The following is a 19,954-nucleotide window of genomic DNA, read 5'->3' on the forward strand; positions in this document are numbered from 1 at the left end:
ATGGGTAATAAGCATGCTGGGGATGTAACTTGAGACATGTGAAGTCATTTCCAACTAAGCTGTAATTATGTCAAATAAAGTATGACATTTTTATTTAATTGTGTATGTTTAGGATATATACACTCTCAGAAAAAAAACTTTACTGGAGCGGCACCTATTCAAAAGGTACGCGTTTGTACCTTATTTACCCCTAAAAGGTGCATATTATACCTTAAATGTACATATTACATAATAGTACTTTAATGGTACATATTAGTACCTTTTAAAAGGGTACTTTATTGTTTTGTTTTTTGTTTATTATTATTTAAAAAATGTCTACATTGTCATTTCTATCACAGAAACACAAAAAATAAATTTCCTATGATGCATGTATTTACACTTTTGGCCCTGACCCTAACCCTAACCCTAACCCTAACCCTAACCCTATTACACAAATTATTAGTAGACAAATTAAATAAACCTGTGAGAGTGTGAAAAGGGTTTTAAAACAAAAATTATTTTTTGAAAAATCAACAATTTCAAAAGTACTCATAATGTGCCAAAGAAACAACTGTATGTGTTTATGTTCAGTAATTTTGAATATGCCTGAATTTATTGTTATTGCAGCTTCATACTGTACATCTCAATCCAAACTGATACTACTGTTGCTCTCCAAAATAAAAAAAAATAAAAAATACATAAATACTGAAGACACTTTGCTTAATTTATTTTATAGGTCAGGTTTAATGAGAATTAGGTGGATTGTGTATCCATCTTGTTTTACACTGTTTTGCATATATATTCCTTTTTAAACACTTCCAATAACACAGTTCCGAATGTTTCAAGTTCAGTAAAACTCTTTTATGCAAATACAAATAATAGCTCTAGGTTCAGGTTTTATTATACTCCTATTTCTCAAAAAAAACTTAAAGAAATGAGTGGCATTGAACGGGAATGTACACAAGAATGGACACATAGTATCTCATTTCAATTCACTTTTATCTTGCTTTGAAGTAAGGTCTGATCTTCATGCTGATAGATTTGAGCGAATACCACGAGCCCTTCCAGTTCATCCACACAATGCCATCGTCTGTCCCATGCTTAGTCATGTATTTTGTATAAGCTCCCCCCCTGTAGTATCGCCCATTAGGATTACAAGCATGGCATCGGTTGTACCACCATCCGCCTCCATCTTCCTTTGAACACTGCTTAGAAGGATCTCCAGGTGTCCTGTTTACGATTGACACAATTGGAGAGAGAAAGAACGTTAGATACTGAAGTTTTTCCATGCAGTTTTCAGTCTGGCCATCATTTGGACAAGCTATCTGTATACGAACCATTTGTCGTTATCTCTGTCATAGGTGCTGAACATCATGCCATTATGGATGGTCATGGTACGGTTTTCTCCAGTCAGTTCTGTTGCGCCATCTAAGAACGTGTTTCCAGCTGTTCCTGAGTAACGGCCAACTGCTAGGATGTAGTTGGTGGCTTCGCCCTGAACAGTGAACTGCTCGTACTGAGCGTAGACCTTTGAACTGGACCAATCTTCCATTTCAACCAGAAGCTCGGTGGGACCCATCTTAGTAAGCTGACTAATACGCTCGTTACCCAACCAGTATTCACCTAAAACAGTCCACAACAAGTTAATAAGAAAATGAGATGATATGGTGAATCAGTGAATGTAACATTGATATTGAGAACCTTGCTGGAAAGACCAGTGTTTAGAACTGCTTTTCTGGTACAGGCTGGTTTATACTGGTGATTATATGCTGTTCACCAGGTTTTTTTTTTTTTTGGCAATACTGGTTGAACATGTAAGCTTGCTGGTTTAGCTAGTTAAGAAGCCTGGTAGGGGAAACCAGCACAACAAAACACAACATCTTGGTCTTTTCTGCAGGGTCTAACCACACAATATGCAATGCTAGTCCAAGGTAAGTTCTTGGCTAGATTGTTCATCAGTAAAACTACACATTCTAAAACCCGATTCCCACATTTCTAAGTTTATATCATGGTTTTGCATATCATTTGTTAGCCATAGATTACCAGGAGTCTGGCAGTAGCCTTTGCCCACATCAAATGCAATGTTTCCAAAGCCTCTTCGGTAGTCGTCCCAGCGCCTGCCAAAATCAACACTGCCGTCCATTCGGCTCTGGATGACCACCCAACCTTTGGAATAACAGAGAAGTTTATGTTGATGGTTGCATCATTGGAAAAACATGCCTCTACCTACATTTTTGCAAAACTCCAAAAATGTACGGTTTCCAGCTGAAATTACCATTAGTGGCACTATGACACCAAAACACACAAATTATGATTACAGGAGCAGATTATCGATTTAGAAAGATTTATTTTAGTGCAGTTCCTTGACACTATGTTATGACCTCAAAATATTTGACCATGCATGATTTGAAAAAGTACATTTTGTCATTTGCATCACATAACCAGCTCCATTTGCTTGGCTTTTCTGACATGGTAAACTTGCTCAGTAGCACACCTGATACAGCAATGCACTTGCTCAGGAATCCTGTGAAACATCAATCGCAATAAAAGAGCTAAAAACTGGTAGAATCAAGCTAAAATGGCATGGCTGCTTTAGCAAATATGTTATTATCTCACGTTTGATTTTGTTACCATTACCGATTAGGATTATGGTGGTGTTTATAGGTGCAACATTATTTTCAAATGCATTAGCTCATTAACCTTTTAGCACCACATTTAATGTCAACATAAAACGTTGCCAGATTCACATTTATTTGTTTCAGATAAAACTAAACTCACTTTAGTGCCACTCACAGCACATTTCACATTGAAAGTATTGCAAAACTTTCAAGCAACGTAATATCATTTTGCAGAAATGTCGCCACGGGCACGTTTTCCCAATGAATCTGGGTTGGGTGTTTCTCGTGACTTTCCTCAATAGGCCACATGATTTTGAGATCCTGAGTTACATTAGGGGTTTGTTTAAATGAAGTCGACATACCTCCTTTTTGACTCGTCTGATCGCAGAAGACCTTGTAGGGTGTACTGAGTGGATCAGGCCGTATGAGGTACATCTGAGAGTCCTCTCCTCCTTTGCGGATAATTTCCTCACACTCCTTGCCGGAAACCACAGGAATCGGGCAGCTGACTTTACAAGGCACTTGGCACTTGGCTCTCTGAGTAGTGATGGCTTTCTCCAAACGCTGAATCTTCTCACGGACCTTCTCCAGCACAGCCTGTAGGGTTTTGATATTCTGGGGGAAGGTGACGTCCACAGCATCCTTAATAAAAGCATGCTGTGTCTCTAGACTGTCTGTGTACTGACCAACCAGCCTACCATTGCCTATGAGAGAACACAAAGAGGGGGATGTTTAATAATTGAGAATGTCTTATAAAAACGATAATGAGTTGATATTTTTATTTATTTGGCAGATGCCTTAATTCTTATTGACTTACACAATGTATATTTTTGATCAAAATGTGGAATCAAGCCCAGGGAATAAAACAGCTGAGTTATAGGAAAGCTTATCAAAAATCATCCTTGTTTCATCACAATAGACTTGCAGAGGTTCTCAACTCTGGCCCTCAAGATCCACCTTCCAGAGTTTAGCTCCAACCTTGATCAAACTCATCTGCCTTGAAGTTTCTTGTAATCCCGAAGACCCTGATTAGCTCGTTCAGGTGTGTTGGTTTAGGGTTGGAGCAAAACTCTGCAGGAAAATGGACCTCGAGGACCAGAGTTGAAAAACCCTGGGCTAATACTGTACTTCCAGATCAAAAGATTCTAAGCTCTCTGAAGGAAGTAGTTACCCTCGGTGACTCTTTGTCTTTGTGCTACTTCTGCAGTCATATCCATGACGTAGCCATAGATAGAGTTGGTGGACTGGGTCAACTCATCCACAGATCTTTTCAGCTGATCTACAGTTGGCCTTACGTTACGTTCTTGCTTTTGGAGGGTTTTCTTCAGCTCACAACCTGTGGGACACAACACTCCCTGAAGAGAGAGAGAGTGAAAAAAAAAAAAACTAATTTAATTGTGGTTTGTGTGGTATTTACTTAAAATAGGGCCATAACCACCATTAACATTTATATTCAGATTAATGGATTAATGGTTGAACAAATGGGTTTTCTATGGGAGATTTTCAATGGGAGATTTTATGTTATTAAGATTATTCCTCTAGGCCTCATTTACAATTTTGTCATCTTATCCTAAAATATCAGAAATTAGTGCCTGAATGGGTTATGTCACCCATCTAAATAAATACTGCACAAATAGAATCAAAGCATATTGGCACTCTGACCATTTTCTCAGACATGTGGGTACATCCACCCGATTCTGGGTACTCTTCCTTCTCCTGCGTAGCTTTCCCCACCGGCGCTGCAGTTGGTCGTCCACGATAACGGCTTGCCCCACTGACGGGGGGTGGGGCTGCTGGGCCTGAGGAGTACGTCTCACGACCTCTACTGACAGGACGATGACCCCTGGGATCTACGGTTTCTTTAGGCTAAATTCAGAACAATACATCTTAAAATGTCTCTGCATTTTTTTTTTTTATATATATAATTGTTTGCACATTCCATGTGATTTGAGGTCACATGTACTCCAAAATATGATCTGTATACACACTTATACACCATATTTGACAAGTTTTTTTTTTAATGTAATACAATCTTAATCAACCATAACTGACAAATATATCTATCCAAAGTCACTGTGAGTGGGTATTAATTTATTTTCTGTATTATATATGCAGTATATGATTTGAATTGACTGTTTATTAATTTTTTGAATTTTAAAAAGGACTTACCTCTTTTTTTGCTTCCTGAAGCAAAACGGCATATAAAAACAAGACAATAATTACTACATTATCAAAATTTAATTCTACAATTCTATTAAATATCAGAATGTTAGTCATATTTACCGCTCCATAATCATCATATTCGTCCAGTGCGAGAGTTCCAACAACACACAGGAAAAGTAATAAGAGAAGCTTCATTTTGGTAGAGCTCACACTTCAGTTCCAGCAACAGTGTGAGGTTCTCAGCTGTAGATAATTCAGTGCTGCTCTCCCAGAATTTATACCATACGCCCCCCTGCACTGGAACAGGAGGGGCTGCAGTGCTGGTTAATCTTTAATTCTCGATGTGCCGCTTTTGGTAATCAGTTCAGGAACGGCATCATTTTGGGGAAATGAAGAAATTATGTGAACAAAGCAATAATAAATAATCATGAAGCAATCAAGTATATGTATATGCAAATATTATTTCACTATAACAAACTATAGCAAAAAACAGTTGGTATGTTATGTGGCTTATACTATTGAATGTAAAAAGTTATTTACAATGGCAGACAGATTTTGGAATATAGAAGGCTCACTTCTGGCCACATTTTAATTTAACTGCCCCCTATGTTACTACATTAGTTACCAGAACATGTATGATAAAAAAAAATTGTACGTTTATTACATGTGAATTGTTCAAACTGCAAAAATAAAATGAAGCATTTTTAGTAAAATGACTAATACTCAATAGTATGATGGACCTGTGAATCACAGTAAAGAATCTCCAATTGAGACACGCTCAATCAGTTGAACTATATGTTTCTGAATGTTCTGTTAAATCTGCATTACTCAGCAAGTAAACTATTGCTGTTTGTTTGGCCAGTGTGATTTGTTGTGCCATATCTTCTTCAACCACCCACATCTCCAACTTTGACTCATAGCTAACAGACATGACAAACAGACACTTTGTACTCCGTGTGTAGTTATTTTTTTAACACTTTAAGGCTCTCTCAATCACTCCTATCAGTGTAAAAGTACTGATAGCTTTAATTAAGCAATTAAGTGTAAATGAGAATTAATTCTCAAATCTTACTGAATTACAAATTATACATTTTGGCTGTGTTAGATAGCTAGCTACTCTCAAAACCTATACTTAATTATATAAAAACACAAATGTAGCCTACCATATTCCATAATTTCAGAAGCTATAGGTATTTGATATTTTAGAAAATAGAAATTAGTCTATTTTAAACGAATTGATATTTTATCATTTCTAGTGAATATAGCCAATCCTGTAGACGTGCGCGTGAGCGTTGCTCCTGCGCAGATCTGTGCCAGCAAGCCGTCATGAACACATTACGGGAAGTCCGTCGGTTCTTTTGAACGGTTCACTTCAAAAATCCGGTTAAAAACTATTCAAAAATTATAAAGCATACAGAATTACATCTCGTGCTCCTAAATTCCCGCTGTGTAAAATATCAAAACGTTTCAATAAAATAAAATAAAACGTAATAATATCCAAACCATAACAAACAAAACAACAGGCCTAATACAATTAATTTGTGCAACCTATCTGAAATCATTTTTGCACGTTTTAATAGGACCTGCTTCGTAAAAACATAGACTGTATAAAACATGGTCAAAAGAGATGGTTCAGGACAGGTTAAGTCGGCCATTAAATTGTATGGACAAGAAGTGAAGCAAACAGCAGTTGTGAGGTTTCTAGGTATATGGATGGATTTGAAACTGAATTTTAGTATAGCCTACATATACAGAAACTGGTTGACAAATGCAAAAAAGCATGAAATATTATGAGGTGTTTAGCAGGAGTTGATTGGGGAGCATGTCGCCAGTCCCTTAAAATAATATATTGTGCTCTAATAAGATCGGCAATAGACTATGGCAGTATGGTATATTGCACTGCATCCAAAACACAACTCGTAAAACTAGAGGCAATTCAGTCACAAGCTATGCAAATTTGTTGTGGAGCGTTTAGATCCTCCCCAATATCAGCAGTGCAAGTAGAGATGGGTGTAATGCCTCAAGTAATTCGTAGGCTCAAGTTAAAGATGAGGTATTTCATAAGCATAAAGGGACACTCGGACAGTCAGCCAGTTAAAATGGTGTTGGAGGACTGTTGGGAATATGGACATAAAAAGTTATCAAGTTTTGGATGGAAGGCCAGTGAGGAAGCCCGGAGAATGGGATTAAGTGATTTCAATGTTGCCCCTATACTGTGGCTAGGTCAGCAATTCCTCCTTGGCTTTTCCCAATGCCTATGATTGATATCCAATTGCTTAAAGAAAAGCATAACGATACAAATGGATTAGAAAATGTAGGTATACAGCAATACAGATCAAACTTATTATAGTGCAGTGCAAATATACACTGATGGTTCAAAAGACCCAGAATTTGGGAAAACAGCAGTAGCGGTATATATTCCACTTTTTAACATTAGAATGTCAAAAAGAACTTCAGATCACATTTCGGTATTCACTGCAGAAATAATAGCAATATGTCTAGCACTTCAGTGGATAGAAGAAATACAACCAACAAGGGCAGTGATTTGTACAGATTCTCTATCAGCTCTAAATAGCTTGGAAAGTGGAACATCATCAGCAAGGCAAGACAAGACATGATAAACAAAGTAATGCAGAGTCTTTACAGAACAAGACAGTATGGAATTCTGGTAAATCTTGTATGGGTTCCATCACATATGGGTGTGAAAGGAAATGAGGAGGCTGACAATCTGGCTAAACAGGCATTAAATCATTCTCAAACTGACATTGAAGTGGCATTAAGTAAAACAGAAATTAAAGTGATAATAGCGAAACAAATACAGGAAATTTGGCAGAAGGAATGGAATGAAGGAACAAAAGGTAGACATTTTTACTGCATTCAAGAAAAAGTTGGTTCAGAGAGAAGAAGATTCGGAAACAGGAAAGAGGACGTTTTAGTCACAAGAATGCGTATTGGACATTGTTTATTGAATCAATGCTTACAAAGAATTGGTAAACATGAGAATGGAAATTGTGATAAATGTGGGTTAGCTGAAACTGTAGAACATGTGCTTATAGAATGCGAAGCTTATGAAAGAGAGCGGTCCCAGCTAAGACACGCTTTAAGAAATATAGAAATCAATGAGCTGACACTTCAGGTTCTCCTATGAGAAGGTACCAACCAATCAAGAATTTATCATGAGTTATTTATATTTTTAAAGGAAACAGGATTATTTAATAGGATGTAAAACTCCCTTCTGTGTAAACTCTTATATATGATGTGTTTTTTTTGTTGTTGTTGTTTTTTTAAAGAGTATATCTAGCTTTTTAAACTTCCTTTCCAATATGCGCTTCACACTCCATTTCAGTAGGTGGCGGGAATGCACCTTTTAAGTTGGTTTGCCAACCGCCATAAAAATCCCAGAAGAAGAAGAAGAATGAGTCGGCCAATGAAAAGATTCATTGAAGAGATTCGACTCACCGGAACGATTCGTTTAGAATGGAACACGAGCATGATGATGTCTGCCGGTAGAAACGGAGCCATTAATAGATGACTGGAATCTAGAGCGATATTAATAATGGCTGACCTGCAACCCCAGGTACTGGATTCAGTATTTCATATATAGATGGTCCTCAGACAACTAAAACCGCTGATGTTTCGCCTTAATATTTTGGTATATAGGCTAACTGTCGTGTAACGTACACTGTCAGCGACGCGGCGGTTAGCTAGTAACGTTAACGTTACGTTAGTTACCCTGCTATTGTAACGAACGAATCTGTTTACATCTGATCAACACGCTCGCGTGCAGTGTAGATAGATCCGTTGATTATAATGGGAAAGGTTTTGTTTAGTTTGTTCAGCAAACTTGCGAGTAAAATGCCTTTAAAAACGTGGCAGGAACATCCGTTTGTGGATTATATTGCAAACATATGGTTATGATATTCACGGTGATACTTACTGTAATGAGAAATCCATTGCCTATCACTGCCTGTTTTATTAAAAGTGAATCACTGGGTAGTGAGAAGGATAAATCACACCCTGCAAGTGGACATGTCTGGTTTGTGAGTAAATGCAAGCCAGTTTGACCCTTTTTTGTACATTGAGAGCTATGTTATGAAGACTTGGAGGTTTGAAAGGCACTGTTGTATGATCAGTAGTTTGTATAAATGTCCAGCTAACTACAAAAGCTCTCTTCTAGTCAGCTGACTCGTCATGGAGATGTGTGGACAAGCATGGCCATGTTTATAATTATCTCACACTCAGTGACATACAGAATAAGATTATATGCACTCTAGATGGGTAGTTATAGGTTCAAATGTGAAGGTATAAAGGAATCAGTACAATTGTACCGGTTTTCTTTTTGTGATTCACTTAAATTGGCACTTTTAAATGTAGCTAGTCTTTCAATTATTATTACATCTCTTGAACAGGGGTGGACTTAATGATTTGGGGGCCCTAAGCCAATTCCAGCTATGGGTCCCCAACACACCAGCTATGTGCTCTTTTACATTTGTAACCCTTATTTTGCTGTCTCTCTTTCAATCATAGATTGTAGTTTAAGTAACACTTTACAATAAGGTTCATTAGTTAAAGGGTTAGTTCACCCAAAAATGAACATTCTGTCAGTAATTACTCACCCTCATGTTGTTCCAACCCCGTAAGACCTTTGTTCATCTTCGGAACACAAATTAAGATATTTTTTATTAAATCTGAGAGCTGGATCACTCCTCCATAGGCTTCTAAGACATTATAACTTGCTGGCCCAGAAAATTTATTAAAGACATCGTTAATATAGTCCAAGTGACTACAGTGGCTCAATGTTAAGTTTATAAAGTGACGAGAATACTTTTTGTGCGCAAAAAAACAAACAAAAATAACGACTTATTCCACTTTTCATTTCCTTCTCTCTGGGCCTCGAGTTTTTTCACGTAGTATAACTGCGCAGCGCATCTGTGTTGTACGTCACACGTAGGCTCACTATTGGCCGACGCTGGTCATGTGTGTGATGCATGTGACGTGCAACACAGACGTGCTGCGCTAAAACACTACGTGAAATAACTCGAGGCCCAGAGAGACGGAAATGAATAGTGGAATAAAGTCGTTATTTTTTTCTTTTTTTTTGCGTACAAAAAGTATTCTCGTCGCTTTATAAACTTAAGATTGAGCCACTGTAGTCACTTGGACTATATTAACAATGTCTTTAATACATTTTCTGGGCCAGCAAGATATAATGTCTTAGAAGCCTATGGAGGAGTGATCCAGCTCTCAGATTTAATCTTACGGGTTGGAACAACATGAGGGCGAGTAATTACTGACAGAATTTTCATTTTTGGGTGAACTAACCCTTTAACATTAGTTAATGTATTAACTAACATGAACTAACAATGAGCAAAACATTTGTTACAGTATTTATTAATCTTTGTCAATGTTAGTTAATAAAAATACAGCTGTTCATTGTTTGTTCATGTTAGTTCATAGTGCATTAACTAATGTTAACAAATACAACTTTTGATTTTAATAACGTATTAGTAAATTTTGAAATGAATATTAACTAAGATTAATAAATGCTGAAGAAGTATTGTTCATGTTAACTAAGGTTGTTAACTAATGAACCTTATTGTAAAGTGTTTCCCCTTCACAACTTATCATCGACCTGATGTGGTTCTAAAGCTGTATTACCTTTTTTTCCCTATCACAAAATAAGAAATTAAAAAAAAGAAAGAAATCATGCTTGCACTTGGCCGTGATTTGTGAACTAAATAAAGATTTAAACGTGTCATAAATAATCCCATGCAACTTGTCCCGTATTCCAAGTGTTCTGAAGGCACATGGTAGGGTTTGCTGAGAAACAAACAGAAAATGTAATTATTAAACGAAAAAATTTCGTCGTTGCACTCCTGTGTATATTCATGCGAGTGCATACAGTTTCGCCCAGGAAAAGCACACAAACAAATCATTTTGAGAGATCAAGATGAAACACTACATGAAACACAAGGCGTATCTGTAAACACTTTCTTCTCAGAGGTGAGTACCTCTGTTGTAAGACAGTCAGACAGTGTTGTGTCAAATTCTGTGACCCACAGAATCATGTGACGGCAGGATTAGGATTGGGATTAGGATTAGCTCTTTACAGCACCTACTACAGTTACATAATTCGGCGGGTCATAGAATATCCATAACACAAACACACTAGAGCTGCGCCAAATATGTTTTGCCAATATCTGATGGGGACCCCCTGATTCTCCGGGGCCCCAAGCTTCCGCTTAAGTCCGCCCCTGCTCTCGAATACTTGATTCTGATTGGCCTTTTGCTGCATTCTGCTGTTAAATGTTTTTGTTTATAGAGTGCAACAGTGTCCACCCACTTTTGTAGTGACCTTGGTCTGGAAGTATTTTTAAGGGATTTTAAGAAAGTCTTAGTTTAAGAGTTATCACCCATGAACCAAACCAACCAGCTATAAAGTGAATCACATTGTAACAAACTTCATCAGACAAAAAGACAAGAATGTGTAATTAACAGCTTCATGGGAGTTGGGTGGGTGCTAAATTGTTCTTTTGGCATTTGCTTGTTGTGATTCTCTGATTGGTGGAGATTTCTCTGCAGAATCATGGGTAATGTAGTTTTTTCACCAGAAATTCTGCTGTTAAACATGATTATATAAAAAATAAGTTATAATGGAGGTTGATGCCTTCAACAAAAGCATTTACTATTGATTAACGACCTTGTAGCTCACACAGTAGTTCTGTTTTTAGCCTAACTATTTAAAAGCAATTGTTAAAAATCAATTCCCCCATGGAGAAAATGAATGGGATTTCTGCTCCCGGAACCCGACTGTTGCACTCTATTATGTGATTCTCTAGAAAACGTCTGAGTTCTGACCGGTCAATAGCGTTTAATAGTAACAGAAATCAACACATGAGGCAAAATAAATCCAGACCAGGGGTCCTGTACTAACTTGAACTTGATCTTGAACATACAAACTACACACACATAATAATTGTAAAAGAATAAAAGATGCATTTCAGTGTTGTTTTTGTAAAGCATGCCAGTTACTTTAACATGTTATTTTTCTTTCTTCACAGGACGATCTTTTGAAAATGTCTAACAGAGAATCGTGGAAGTAAGTAGTCATGAGCAATCTTTTTTTATGTGGTTGTTGCTTAGAATAATCATGGACATATTTTTTTTTTTTTTTTAGATGTTCAGAAAGTTGTTGTAAAAGGATGTTCAACTTTTCTAAACTGTCACAACCTGTCTTTTTTAGTGCCTTATGATTGTCACCATCTATGTAAAAATAGTTCCTGGAGCATGTGTGTCATTGTTATAAGTGAACACTGGCAATGTCGTGCAAGTGGCCTCAGTTGGTCTGGCCTCGTGTATGATCCTGCAAAAATGAACCTCTTTCACAACCTACTTTTCTGTATCATTAGCTTCTAGTTTTGAAATCAGTGAATGAGTGTTGATCTATGTCTTTGGTTTCATGGCATAAAGATTCTCTGATTATTTCTGACTTGTCTGTACTCTTATGTGTGTGTAACTCCAGGATGCAGCACGAGAGGTTGCATGTGAAGCATCGAGGTCATGAGGCCATGCATGCCGAGATGGTTCTGATTCTCATCGCCACGCTAGTGGTTGCTCAGATTGTCCTGGTTCAGTGGAAACAAAGACACGGCAGATCCTACAACGTGAGTACCTACGTTTACATGGACTGCTTTCGTTTCAATCTGAACTAATTTATTCCCATTGATGTAGTGTTGTCATGAATGCTAAATAAAGCAATCATGTTGATGTGTGCGTTTATACGTTACAAGCCTCAAATTGGAATAGTTTTTTTGACATGCACAAATATAGAGAGTTTCCCGCTGTGTGCACCTACTATTCTTCTACATTGCGTCTTTTCTTTGTTTTAAGGAGCTGACTTAATATTTACCTATTTTGGGTCTTAATTAGGAGACGACGAGCACATGAACCATTGTGTTGTGCTGTTTATTTTTTAATCAAGCTGTAAAAACTCCCCTTCCCGCTAGGGGAGTGCGATATATATATCGTAATTGTTGTTTTAACGATGTGCGATTTGGCATTATCGAGTATAGCCTATCCCTCACACACACCCAGAGAGTGCATGCATACTCTACGTGATGTAGTCTTGTAGATTAGACTAGTGCGGGTGTGCATTTAGAGTGCACGCTTTCACTGCTTGATTTAGTCTTTATTTAAATCATTTAGTAATAAATATCACAAGAGTGCAGTTTTTCTCCAAATATCAGCATGATAACAAATGTGAGATTGATTTTATTCAAGTTTAATAAACAAGAAGTTAATATTAAGTGACTTACATTTTAGACACCGTATTGCCTGATTTTGCTCTATTTCGCCAACGAAAATAGTTCGAAACAAAGCCACACACGGCGGTGTTTCCTTACTGAGTGAATCAGCTTTTTGAACAAATCAGTTGACTAGGATAGATTAAGATAGTCAAATGTTTCTTTCCGTGAATGAATCAGCCGAATCGGTTGAATCTCAATGATTTGCTCATTAATAGGGTTGGGAACCGAAAACTGGGTCTTATCCAGAACCGGTAGTGTTTTTTGAAAAATACCGGAACCGTGCGAAATTCCTAAGTTTCGGTTCCAAAAACGGTTCTGGGCCGATGTGTGGGCGAAGTGCTGGGAGCTTATCCTTCAGCGACGTCTCACACTCACCTCATGAATATTAAAATAGTAATGAAAGCACTCGCGCTACTCATATACGTTTTGAGAGAGAGAGAGAGAGACGATCTCGATTCAAACACTCACGCGATCTTATTCCAAAAACTTAACACTGGAACATTCAAATCTGTTTGCGCTGTCGCTGAGAGAGCAGTTGTCAATATGAAACAATACTTTCACAATCTTTTCAACAACACAGTATCGGTATTTCGGTGTTACAAATATTCAAATGATCACAGAAGTACTGAAATAAAAGTTTATAGTTCGAGAATAAACACTGATGTCTACGGTAGCAACCAAAACTGAGTAAATCACCTTTTGAAAGTCGCTTCAGATAGCGAAAATTCGCTTCAGAATTGACTAAATGTATATAATGAGCGAGTACATCATGAATGCCTTTTTTCAAACCGTGTTTTTGTCTTATCCTGAATCACTACAGCAAGCCTGTAATAAGCGTTTATACTCAGACTACTTTACACCGGTGTTGTGCCGAATTTCGACTCCCTGCCAAATTATTACCCCCCTCGTTGAAGTCAGTACCTGATTGCCTAATCCTAACCCCTCCCCTAATCCTAACCCCACCCCCACAACTAATCTAAACCTACCAATACTAGGGGGGTAATAATTTGGCGGGGGTAGAAATTCGGCACGACACCTGCACCGCTGCGGAGTAGAACAGTGCCTGAGTGACTCACCCCAGTCACCCGCGTCATAGAAATAAACATAGAGAAGTAGCTCCGGCTACAATGTTCTTCCGCAAAACGTTCTGTTTATTTAACTGCTAGAACGCTGATTCATCCAGTAATGAAGTCTTTATGAATCAATCATTCAAATCGAAATATTATGTTTCACCTGTCTAGATCTTACATGTGTGTTCAATCATATTCTACCCCTTCTGAGAGGGTATTCTCCACTGCTGGAGATACAATAAGGCTTAAGCTATAGGAGAGGCCCCAAATTATCCTAGAGAATGCAGAAATATTTATTTTCCTTCAGAAAAATTTATTATTTTTGCAAAAATTGCTAAATAATATGTTGAATTTTTTTACATTACCAGTCTGTTAAACTCATTTGACAAGTATAAGAAATAAACACGAAAGGATTTTTGCCTTACTACTATTTTTTTATTAGTTGTTTTAATAATTTGTATTGAATGGGAACCGGATATTGTGTTTGTTTTGTAGATGGTCACACTATTGCAGATGTGGGTGGTTCCTCTGTACTTCACCATTAAGCTTTATTGGTGGCGTTTCCTGTCCACATGGGGCATGTTCTCCGTCATCACCAGCTATGTCATATTCAGAGCCACACGCAAGCCTCTCTCCTGCAGAACGCCACGGTAATGCTTTCAGTTTTTTAAGAAAAAATGGCATTTGTCATCATTTACTTGCCTTTATGTTGTTCCAGACTGTTCTATAGCTTTTTATCTTATGTTAGTCACAAAAAGAAAGGTTTTGAGGAATATTCACATTGTTCTTTTCTATACAATGAAAGTATATTGTAATCAAAGATTTGTTAAGCAAAAAAGGACTTGTCTTTGGGTTACAAAATTTCTTATTTGAGTTCCATAGCATATAGAAAGTTAAACTTTTTCATTATTGAATTTTCATTTTTGGATGATTGTTTCTTTTAAATAAGCTAAAAGAGCAGCAGGATGTTAATATATTATTGATTTAAATTAAATACTAAAATAAACTGAATTTCTTTTTATTTTCCCTCTACAACTATTATTTTAAATGAAGAAAATACAGTTCTGGAATACAGAACGTAACTTCTGGAATCACAAAATGAATCATAGTTCATTAATTTAATATATAAAATTAATTAACAATGTTAATTAAATATATCAATCAACAGTTTGTCATAATTACAGCACAAATATCATGTGTATGCAGCTTCGGATACTGTATTGTGTTGGAAAACGGAGGGCCTCCAGATTCAGAAGCTCTGCTTTAAATATAATTGTCTCATATAAAAAAGCAACAGCTATGCGAGTTTTATGAGTGCAATACACAACGTGCAATGCCACTTGTAGAATGTGTTGCCTGTGCATTGTTATATAGAATATGAACTAAAAGCCTTTCACTTCTGCAGGATGGTGTATAAGTGGTTCCTCCTCATTTACAAGCTGAGCTACGCTGTGGGTGTTATAGGATATCTTGCCATCATGTTCACCATGTTTGGATTCAACGTTTTTTTCAGGTGCGTAACATTGAAAACATTGACATATTTGATCAGAAATGAAACAGTGCCTTCATTCAGATCCTAAAATCCCAAACACAGGGCACAGGGATCCCAAGGAGATGAAATTGTCTGTCTGAGTAGTGAGTCAGTAGTTAGTTCGCCCCCTGTTCATTGTTTCCATGGCAATGCTGACACAATGGCGTTCTAATTAGAAGGAATTACTCCCTTAAGCCCTATTCGGATGGCACTAAGTTTCCAGGGGGACGGTAGAGACATTTGTGTTTCACAGACATACTTAGCGATTTTTAATCCCACCGAATCTGCCAAGGCTGAGTTTTTCCTCACACAACCTCTGTAAAAATTCCAGGGCAAATCACCTACTGTTTTCAGCAAACTCAACAGTCCTCTGGGAAATATAATCCGGTCTGAATGTCTGTGATTGCCAATATTGTATGATCCTAATGCTTCTCCTCGTGTTTTTTTTTCCTATCTGAGCTACCGTTTGCACACCAGTCTTCGGCATGCTTTCATTTCATTGCAATATGGATGGTATCCTAAGAAAAAATTTAATTCTAAAATTAAAAAATGGAGCCAAATTGCAAAAACTTTAATATCAGTGTCAGGTAAGAGTAAGGTACTTGGTCTTGATTTCTCTGCTCACTTATGTGAGTTTATTATGAACAGCCACCTCTATAAACTCGTCAAGTTTACTTAACCCTCTGGTGCTGCTCATGTGGTGGTCAAAAATGCCAGAATTTTTTGTATTATTTCAATTAAATGAATGTACTGTATTTTAGTTCGTATTTAAAATATTTTATTTAATATTTAGTATTTTTAGGGGATTTTATAGTACTAAATTATATTTAAGGAATAGTTATGATCCATTTATTACCTGTTAATCACTTTTTGAGCATAGACCTGAAAATGAAATTTCCAACTTAAACTGTCGTAAATCTTGAATGCTTTGAAGCACAGACTTTGGTCTCTTTATAAAGACATTGTATTGCTGAAGTGAAAAAGTTTAAAAAGTGAAAATATAAAAACGTTTTATTATTATGAAAAATGCACACAAATGCAATTTAAATTTTTTATATTAAATATAAATATATATTTCCAAAATGTGTTTTACTCTAAAACGGTGAGAAAATCTAAACCATAAATCTAAACAAGTTGTGTTCCAAAATTGAGGTTGAGACCTCAAAAAACTTGTAAGATTTTGTTTGGGTGCAGTACCAAACATTTCCACTAGATGAAATTCACTTCCCATTTGTTTCCAATGTGGCGAACAGTTCAAGTGTGACTACTTTTTTCAGGGCCATTTAACCTTTTCGAATCATGTCCATGATTATTTTTGTGTGTGTGTTCACATAGCAAGTGCCAAAACCTTTACCAAATTTCGTACTATTCCAATGAAGTAAAAAATTATATATATATATATTAAAAAAAAAAAAAGCACCAGAGGGTTAAATAGGTTTTTTATAATGAATAAAAATTATATCAATAAATAATACATTTAAAAAACATAGATGTCATATGTGATGCATGAAAGAACAGCAGATGAGCTTCTGTAACGCCCACATCTAGAAATCTCTCTAATAAACACGGAGATGTTTTCCCATCCGAATCGATACATGAAATCACAGACGTCGAAAACTAGTCCCGTCCAAAAAAGGTATTGAAATTGTAAGTGTAAAAAGAAATGGATGCATACAGTACTTCTGTGGTGACAAATGTTTCAGAGGATGTGCATGCTAGGCTGATCGCCATTCTAAGAATATTTATATAGACAATTGATTGTACAAGTTATGGTTGAAATATGTTTTTAAATCTTTAAGGGCTGCACAATTATTTAAATTAAAGTTGAAATTGGGATATGACCAAGTAAATATATATATTTTTTTTTCAGGATTAAAGCAGAGGACTCGATGGATGTAGGTGTGATCATGCTTTTCTATGGTCTGTACTATGGGGTAATGGGACGTGACTTTGCAGAAATCTGCTCAGACTACATGGCATCCACTATAGGGGTAAATACAGTTTCTATACGTCAATGTCCAGACATTCTCATATTAATGTAACTCTTTGGCCGTGTGTCCACCAAAGCGTTTTTGTCCGTATTTTTTTCAAGTTTTTTCAATGGGATTGGCGCTTATTTAAATACGGTAGCAGCGTGACAAGGCGCTGAGCATCTATTTCGCGCTGAGTGCTTGCTGTTTTTTTTCCGGATGCTGAGAGTGGAAGAATGTTCAACTTTGGGTAAAACAGAGGCTCATCACTGTCACTTTTTACCCAGCCGTCCAATTACAGTGGAGGAGGGGCGGGACAAATCCCACACAGACCAACCGCCACGTCCTGCTTGTACAAGGACAACAGACGACAACAGCCAGCACAACAATGGAACAAAATCATTTAAAATAAGTACTTTGCATTGTATCAACATTTTTATATTCAGATACAAACTATCTGTGAAATCAGAGATTAGTAATAGTAATACTTCCACGCATATTCCGTATCATATCAACCAAAGCGTCTCAACTGAAAAAGTGCAAGGCGTTTTCAGAAGAGCGCCTGGCGTTTTCAGCTGGCTAAAAACGCTTTGGTGGACACACGGCTTTAAACCCTTCAATTTATTCTCAGATATCCTGCAGTATTATTTGTGAACATTTCAATTTCAAAAAAATTAATTAATATCTTAGTAAAGGTTTTTGTTAATTCCCCCAGTAACTCTTTCACCTGGTTTCTTTTCTGTCTGCCTTCTTCAGTACTATAACATAGGTGGTATGCCATCCCGAAACCTTAGTGATGACATTTGTGCCGTGTGTGGTCAGAAGATTTTTGTGGACATAGATGAGGAAGGCATCATTGAGGACACCTACCAGCTCTCCTGTAACCACATGTATCCTTCATTAAACCTTGCCTGTAATGTTTTTCTTAACAGGAAACAAGAAGTTTTGTTGTTATGTGGAAAAAATTTGTTTTTATTTAATTTATTGATATGTATTGATGTTTCAAGTTCAATTTAAATTTTTTCCTATTTATTGTATGAGGAAACATGAAGTAAAGTTTCTGCAAACCTTTTTTTGTTTAGTCAAATTGTCCTTAACTACCTATGGTCAACAGATTTCATGAATTCTGTATTCGTGGCTGGTGCATCGTGGGAAAAAAGCAGACGTGTCCATACTGCAATGAGAAGGTGGACCTCAAAAAGATGATGAATAACCCGTATCCTTGAATTTTGTTAAATATGGCCAATTGGTCAATTTACATGCATGACATTCAATTAAATAATGACCAAATTCCTAGAATATTGTGTAAAAAATAAACATTTAAAAATTTGGGTAACTTTATTTTACAGTGTAAAGTGTACTGAAGATGAATTAAACCAAAATACACACTAAAAGTTTTTAAATTTGTAATAACCATATTTACGCCTTAAATCTCCACATCAGCTGGGAGAGAACACATGTTTTATATGGACAACTTCTGGATTGGTTGAGGTACCTGGTCGCCTGGCAACCCATCATAATTGGAATCGTGCACGGAATAAACTTTTCACTTGGACTTGAATAAACCCCTACAGTATTCGATTCTGTTTAAAACTGTGCATGTGTTGACCTTTTGGAATATTTATTTGTAAATTTTACACTTTATAATATAAATCAGACAGCTGCTTATTTTGCTTTTTAAAATCATTAGACATATGGAAACAGACTTGTTCAGATACACACTACTCTTTCAGAAGTGACCTACGTTGATACATCAATCAAAGACGTACAGAAGCCCCTCTAAAGCTGCTGTTTATCACTCGAAACTATCAATCGAAACCGTGCCTCATTTTGTCTGTCTGTTTGTTTAAACGTTTAGCATTGTAATGGTGTGGATATTAAGTGGTTATGGTTTTGTTGCGGTAAGCGTGAAGACTAGAGGGGTGATTGCCAAAGCTGCACTCAGTATTTTTTATTTTATGTTGAGCTGGCCAACTTGTCAAACCCAATGAGGCGACCTGCTCTGTGTAAAATTAAACCATTTCTATGTGGCTACTGATATGACTTGAGTGTGTCGTGATTGTGCTAAGTAGAAAGAATTTGAGTTCGAAAAAATTAGGGTATGAATTCTTCTCAAATCTTTATGCTGAAATTCATATTTGACTTTCCACAAAAATATTACCCCTTTCCCCGCCAATGTTCTTTATGTTGCCAGCGCCAGAGTTTTTGATCATTTTCACAAAACTTTCATGGCCCCCAGAATATTTTATGTATAAATATCTGAACATGCAATATATCAAAAGAAAGAACAGAACCTCTGCTTTTAAAGGGATACTCC

General features: G+C 36.8%; 2 protein-coding genes across 3 annotated transcripts; one reads left to right on the plus strand and one right to left on the minus strand.

Moving 5' to 3' along the window:
• Window positions 1–689: 689 nt before the first annotated feature.
• fgb (fibrinogen beta chain) lies at window positions 690–5,029 on the minus strand. Of its 2 annotated transcripts, XM_084098640.1 has the most exons (8): window positions 4,881–5,029; window positions 4,767–4,781; window positions 4,260–4,463; window positions 3,769–3,952; window positions 2,960–3,301; window positions 2,023–2,145; window positions 1,317–1,602; window positions 690–1,209 (listed from the first exon to the last, which is right to left on the minus strand). In XM_084098640.1, exons 1-8 carry the CDS (start codon window positions 4,953–4,955, stop codon window positions 978–980), a joined length of 1,461 nt encoding a protein of 486 aa, XP_083954766.1. In that variant the 5' UTR covers window positions 4,956–5,029; the 3' UTR covers window positions 690–977. The 2 variants fall into 2 exon arrangements, with proteins under 2 accessions (XP_083954766.1, XP_083954767.1); XM_084098641.1 differs by lacking the exon at window positions 4,767–4,781 and having other exon boundaries at window positions 4,881–5,021.
• Window positions 5,030–8,192: 3,163 nt separating this feature from the next.
• On the plus strand, window positions 8,193–19,675 carry rnf175 (ring finger protein 175). The gene is made up of 9 exons (XM_084095566.1): window positions 8,193–8,337; window positions 11,822–11,859; window positions 12,283–12,424; window positions 14,632–14,786; window positions 15,542–15,649; window positions 17,538–17,658; window positions 18,394–18,527; window positions 18,752–18,853; window positions 19,081–19,675. The coding sequence occupies exons 1-9, from the start codon at window positions 8,317–8,319 to the stop codon at window positions 19,199–19,201; spliced, it is 942 nt and encodes a 313-aa protein (XP_083951692.1). The 5' UTR covers window positions 8,193–8,316; the 3' UTR covers window positions 19,202–19,675.
• Window positions 19,676–19,954: the final 279 nt, after the last annotated feature.

This window comes from Abramis brama (genome assembly GCF_963993115.1).
Source record: "Abramis brama genome assembly, chromosome: 2".
Lineage (NCBI taxonomy): Eukaryota > Metazoa > Chordata > Actinopteri > Cypriniformes > Leuciscidae > Abramis > Abramis brama.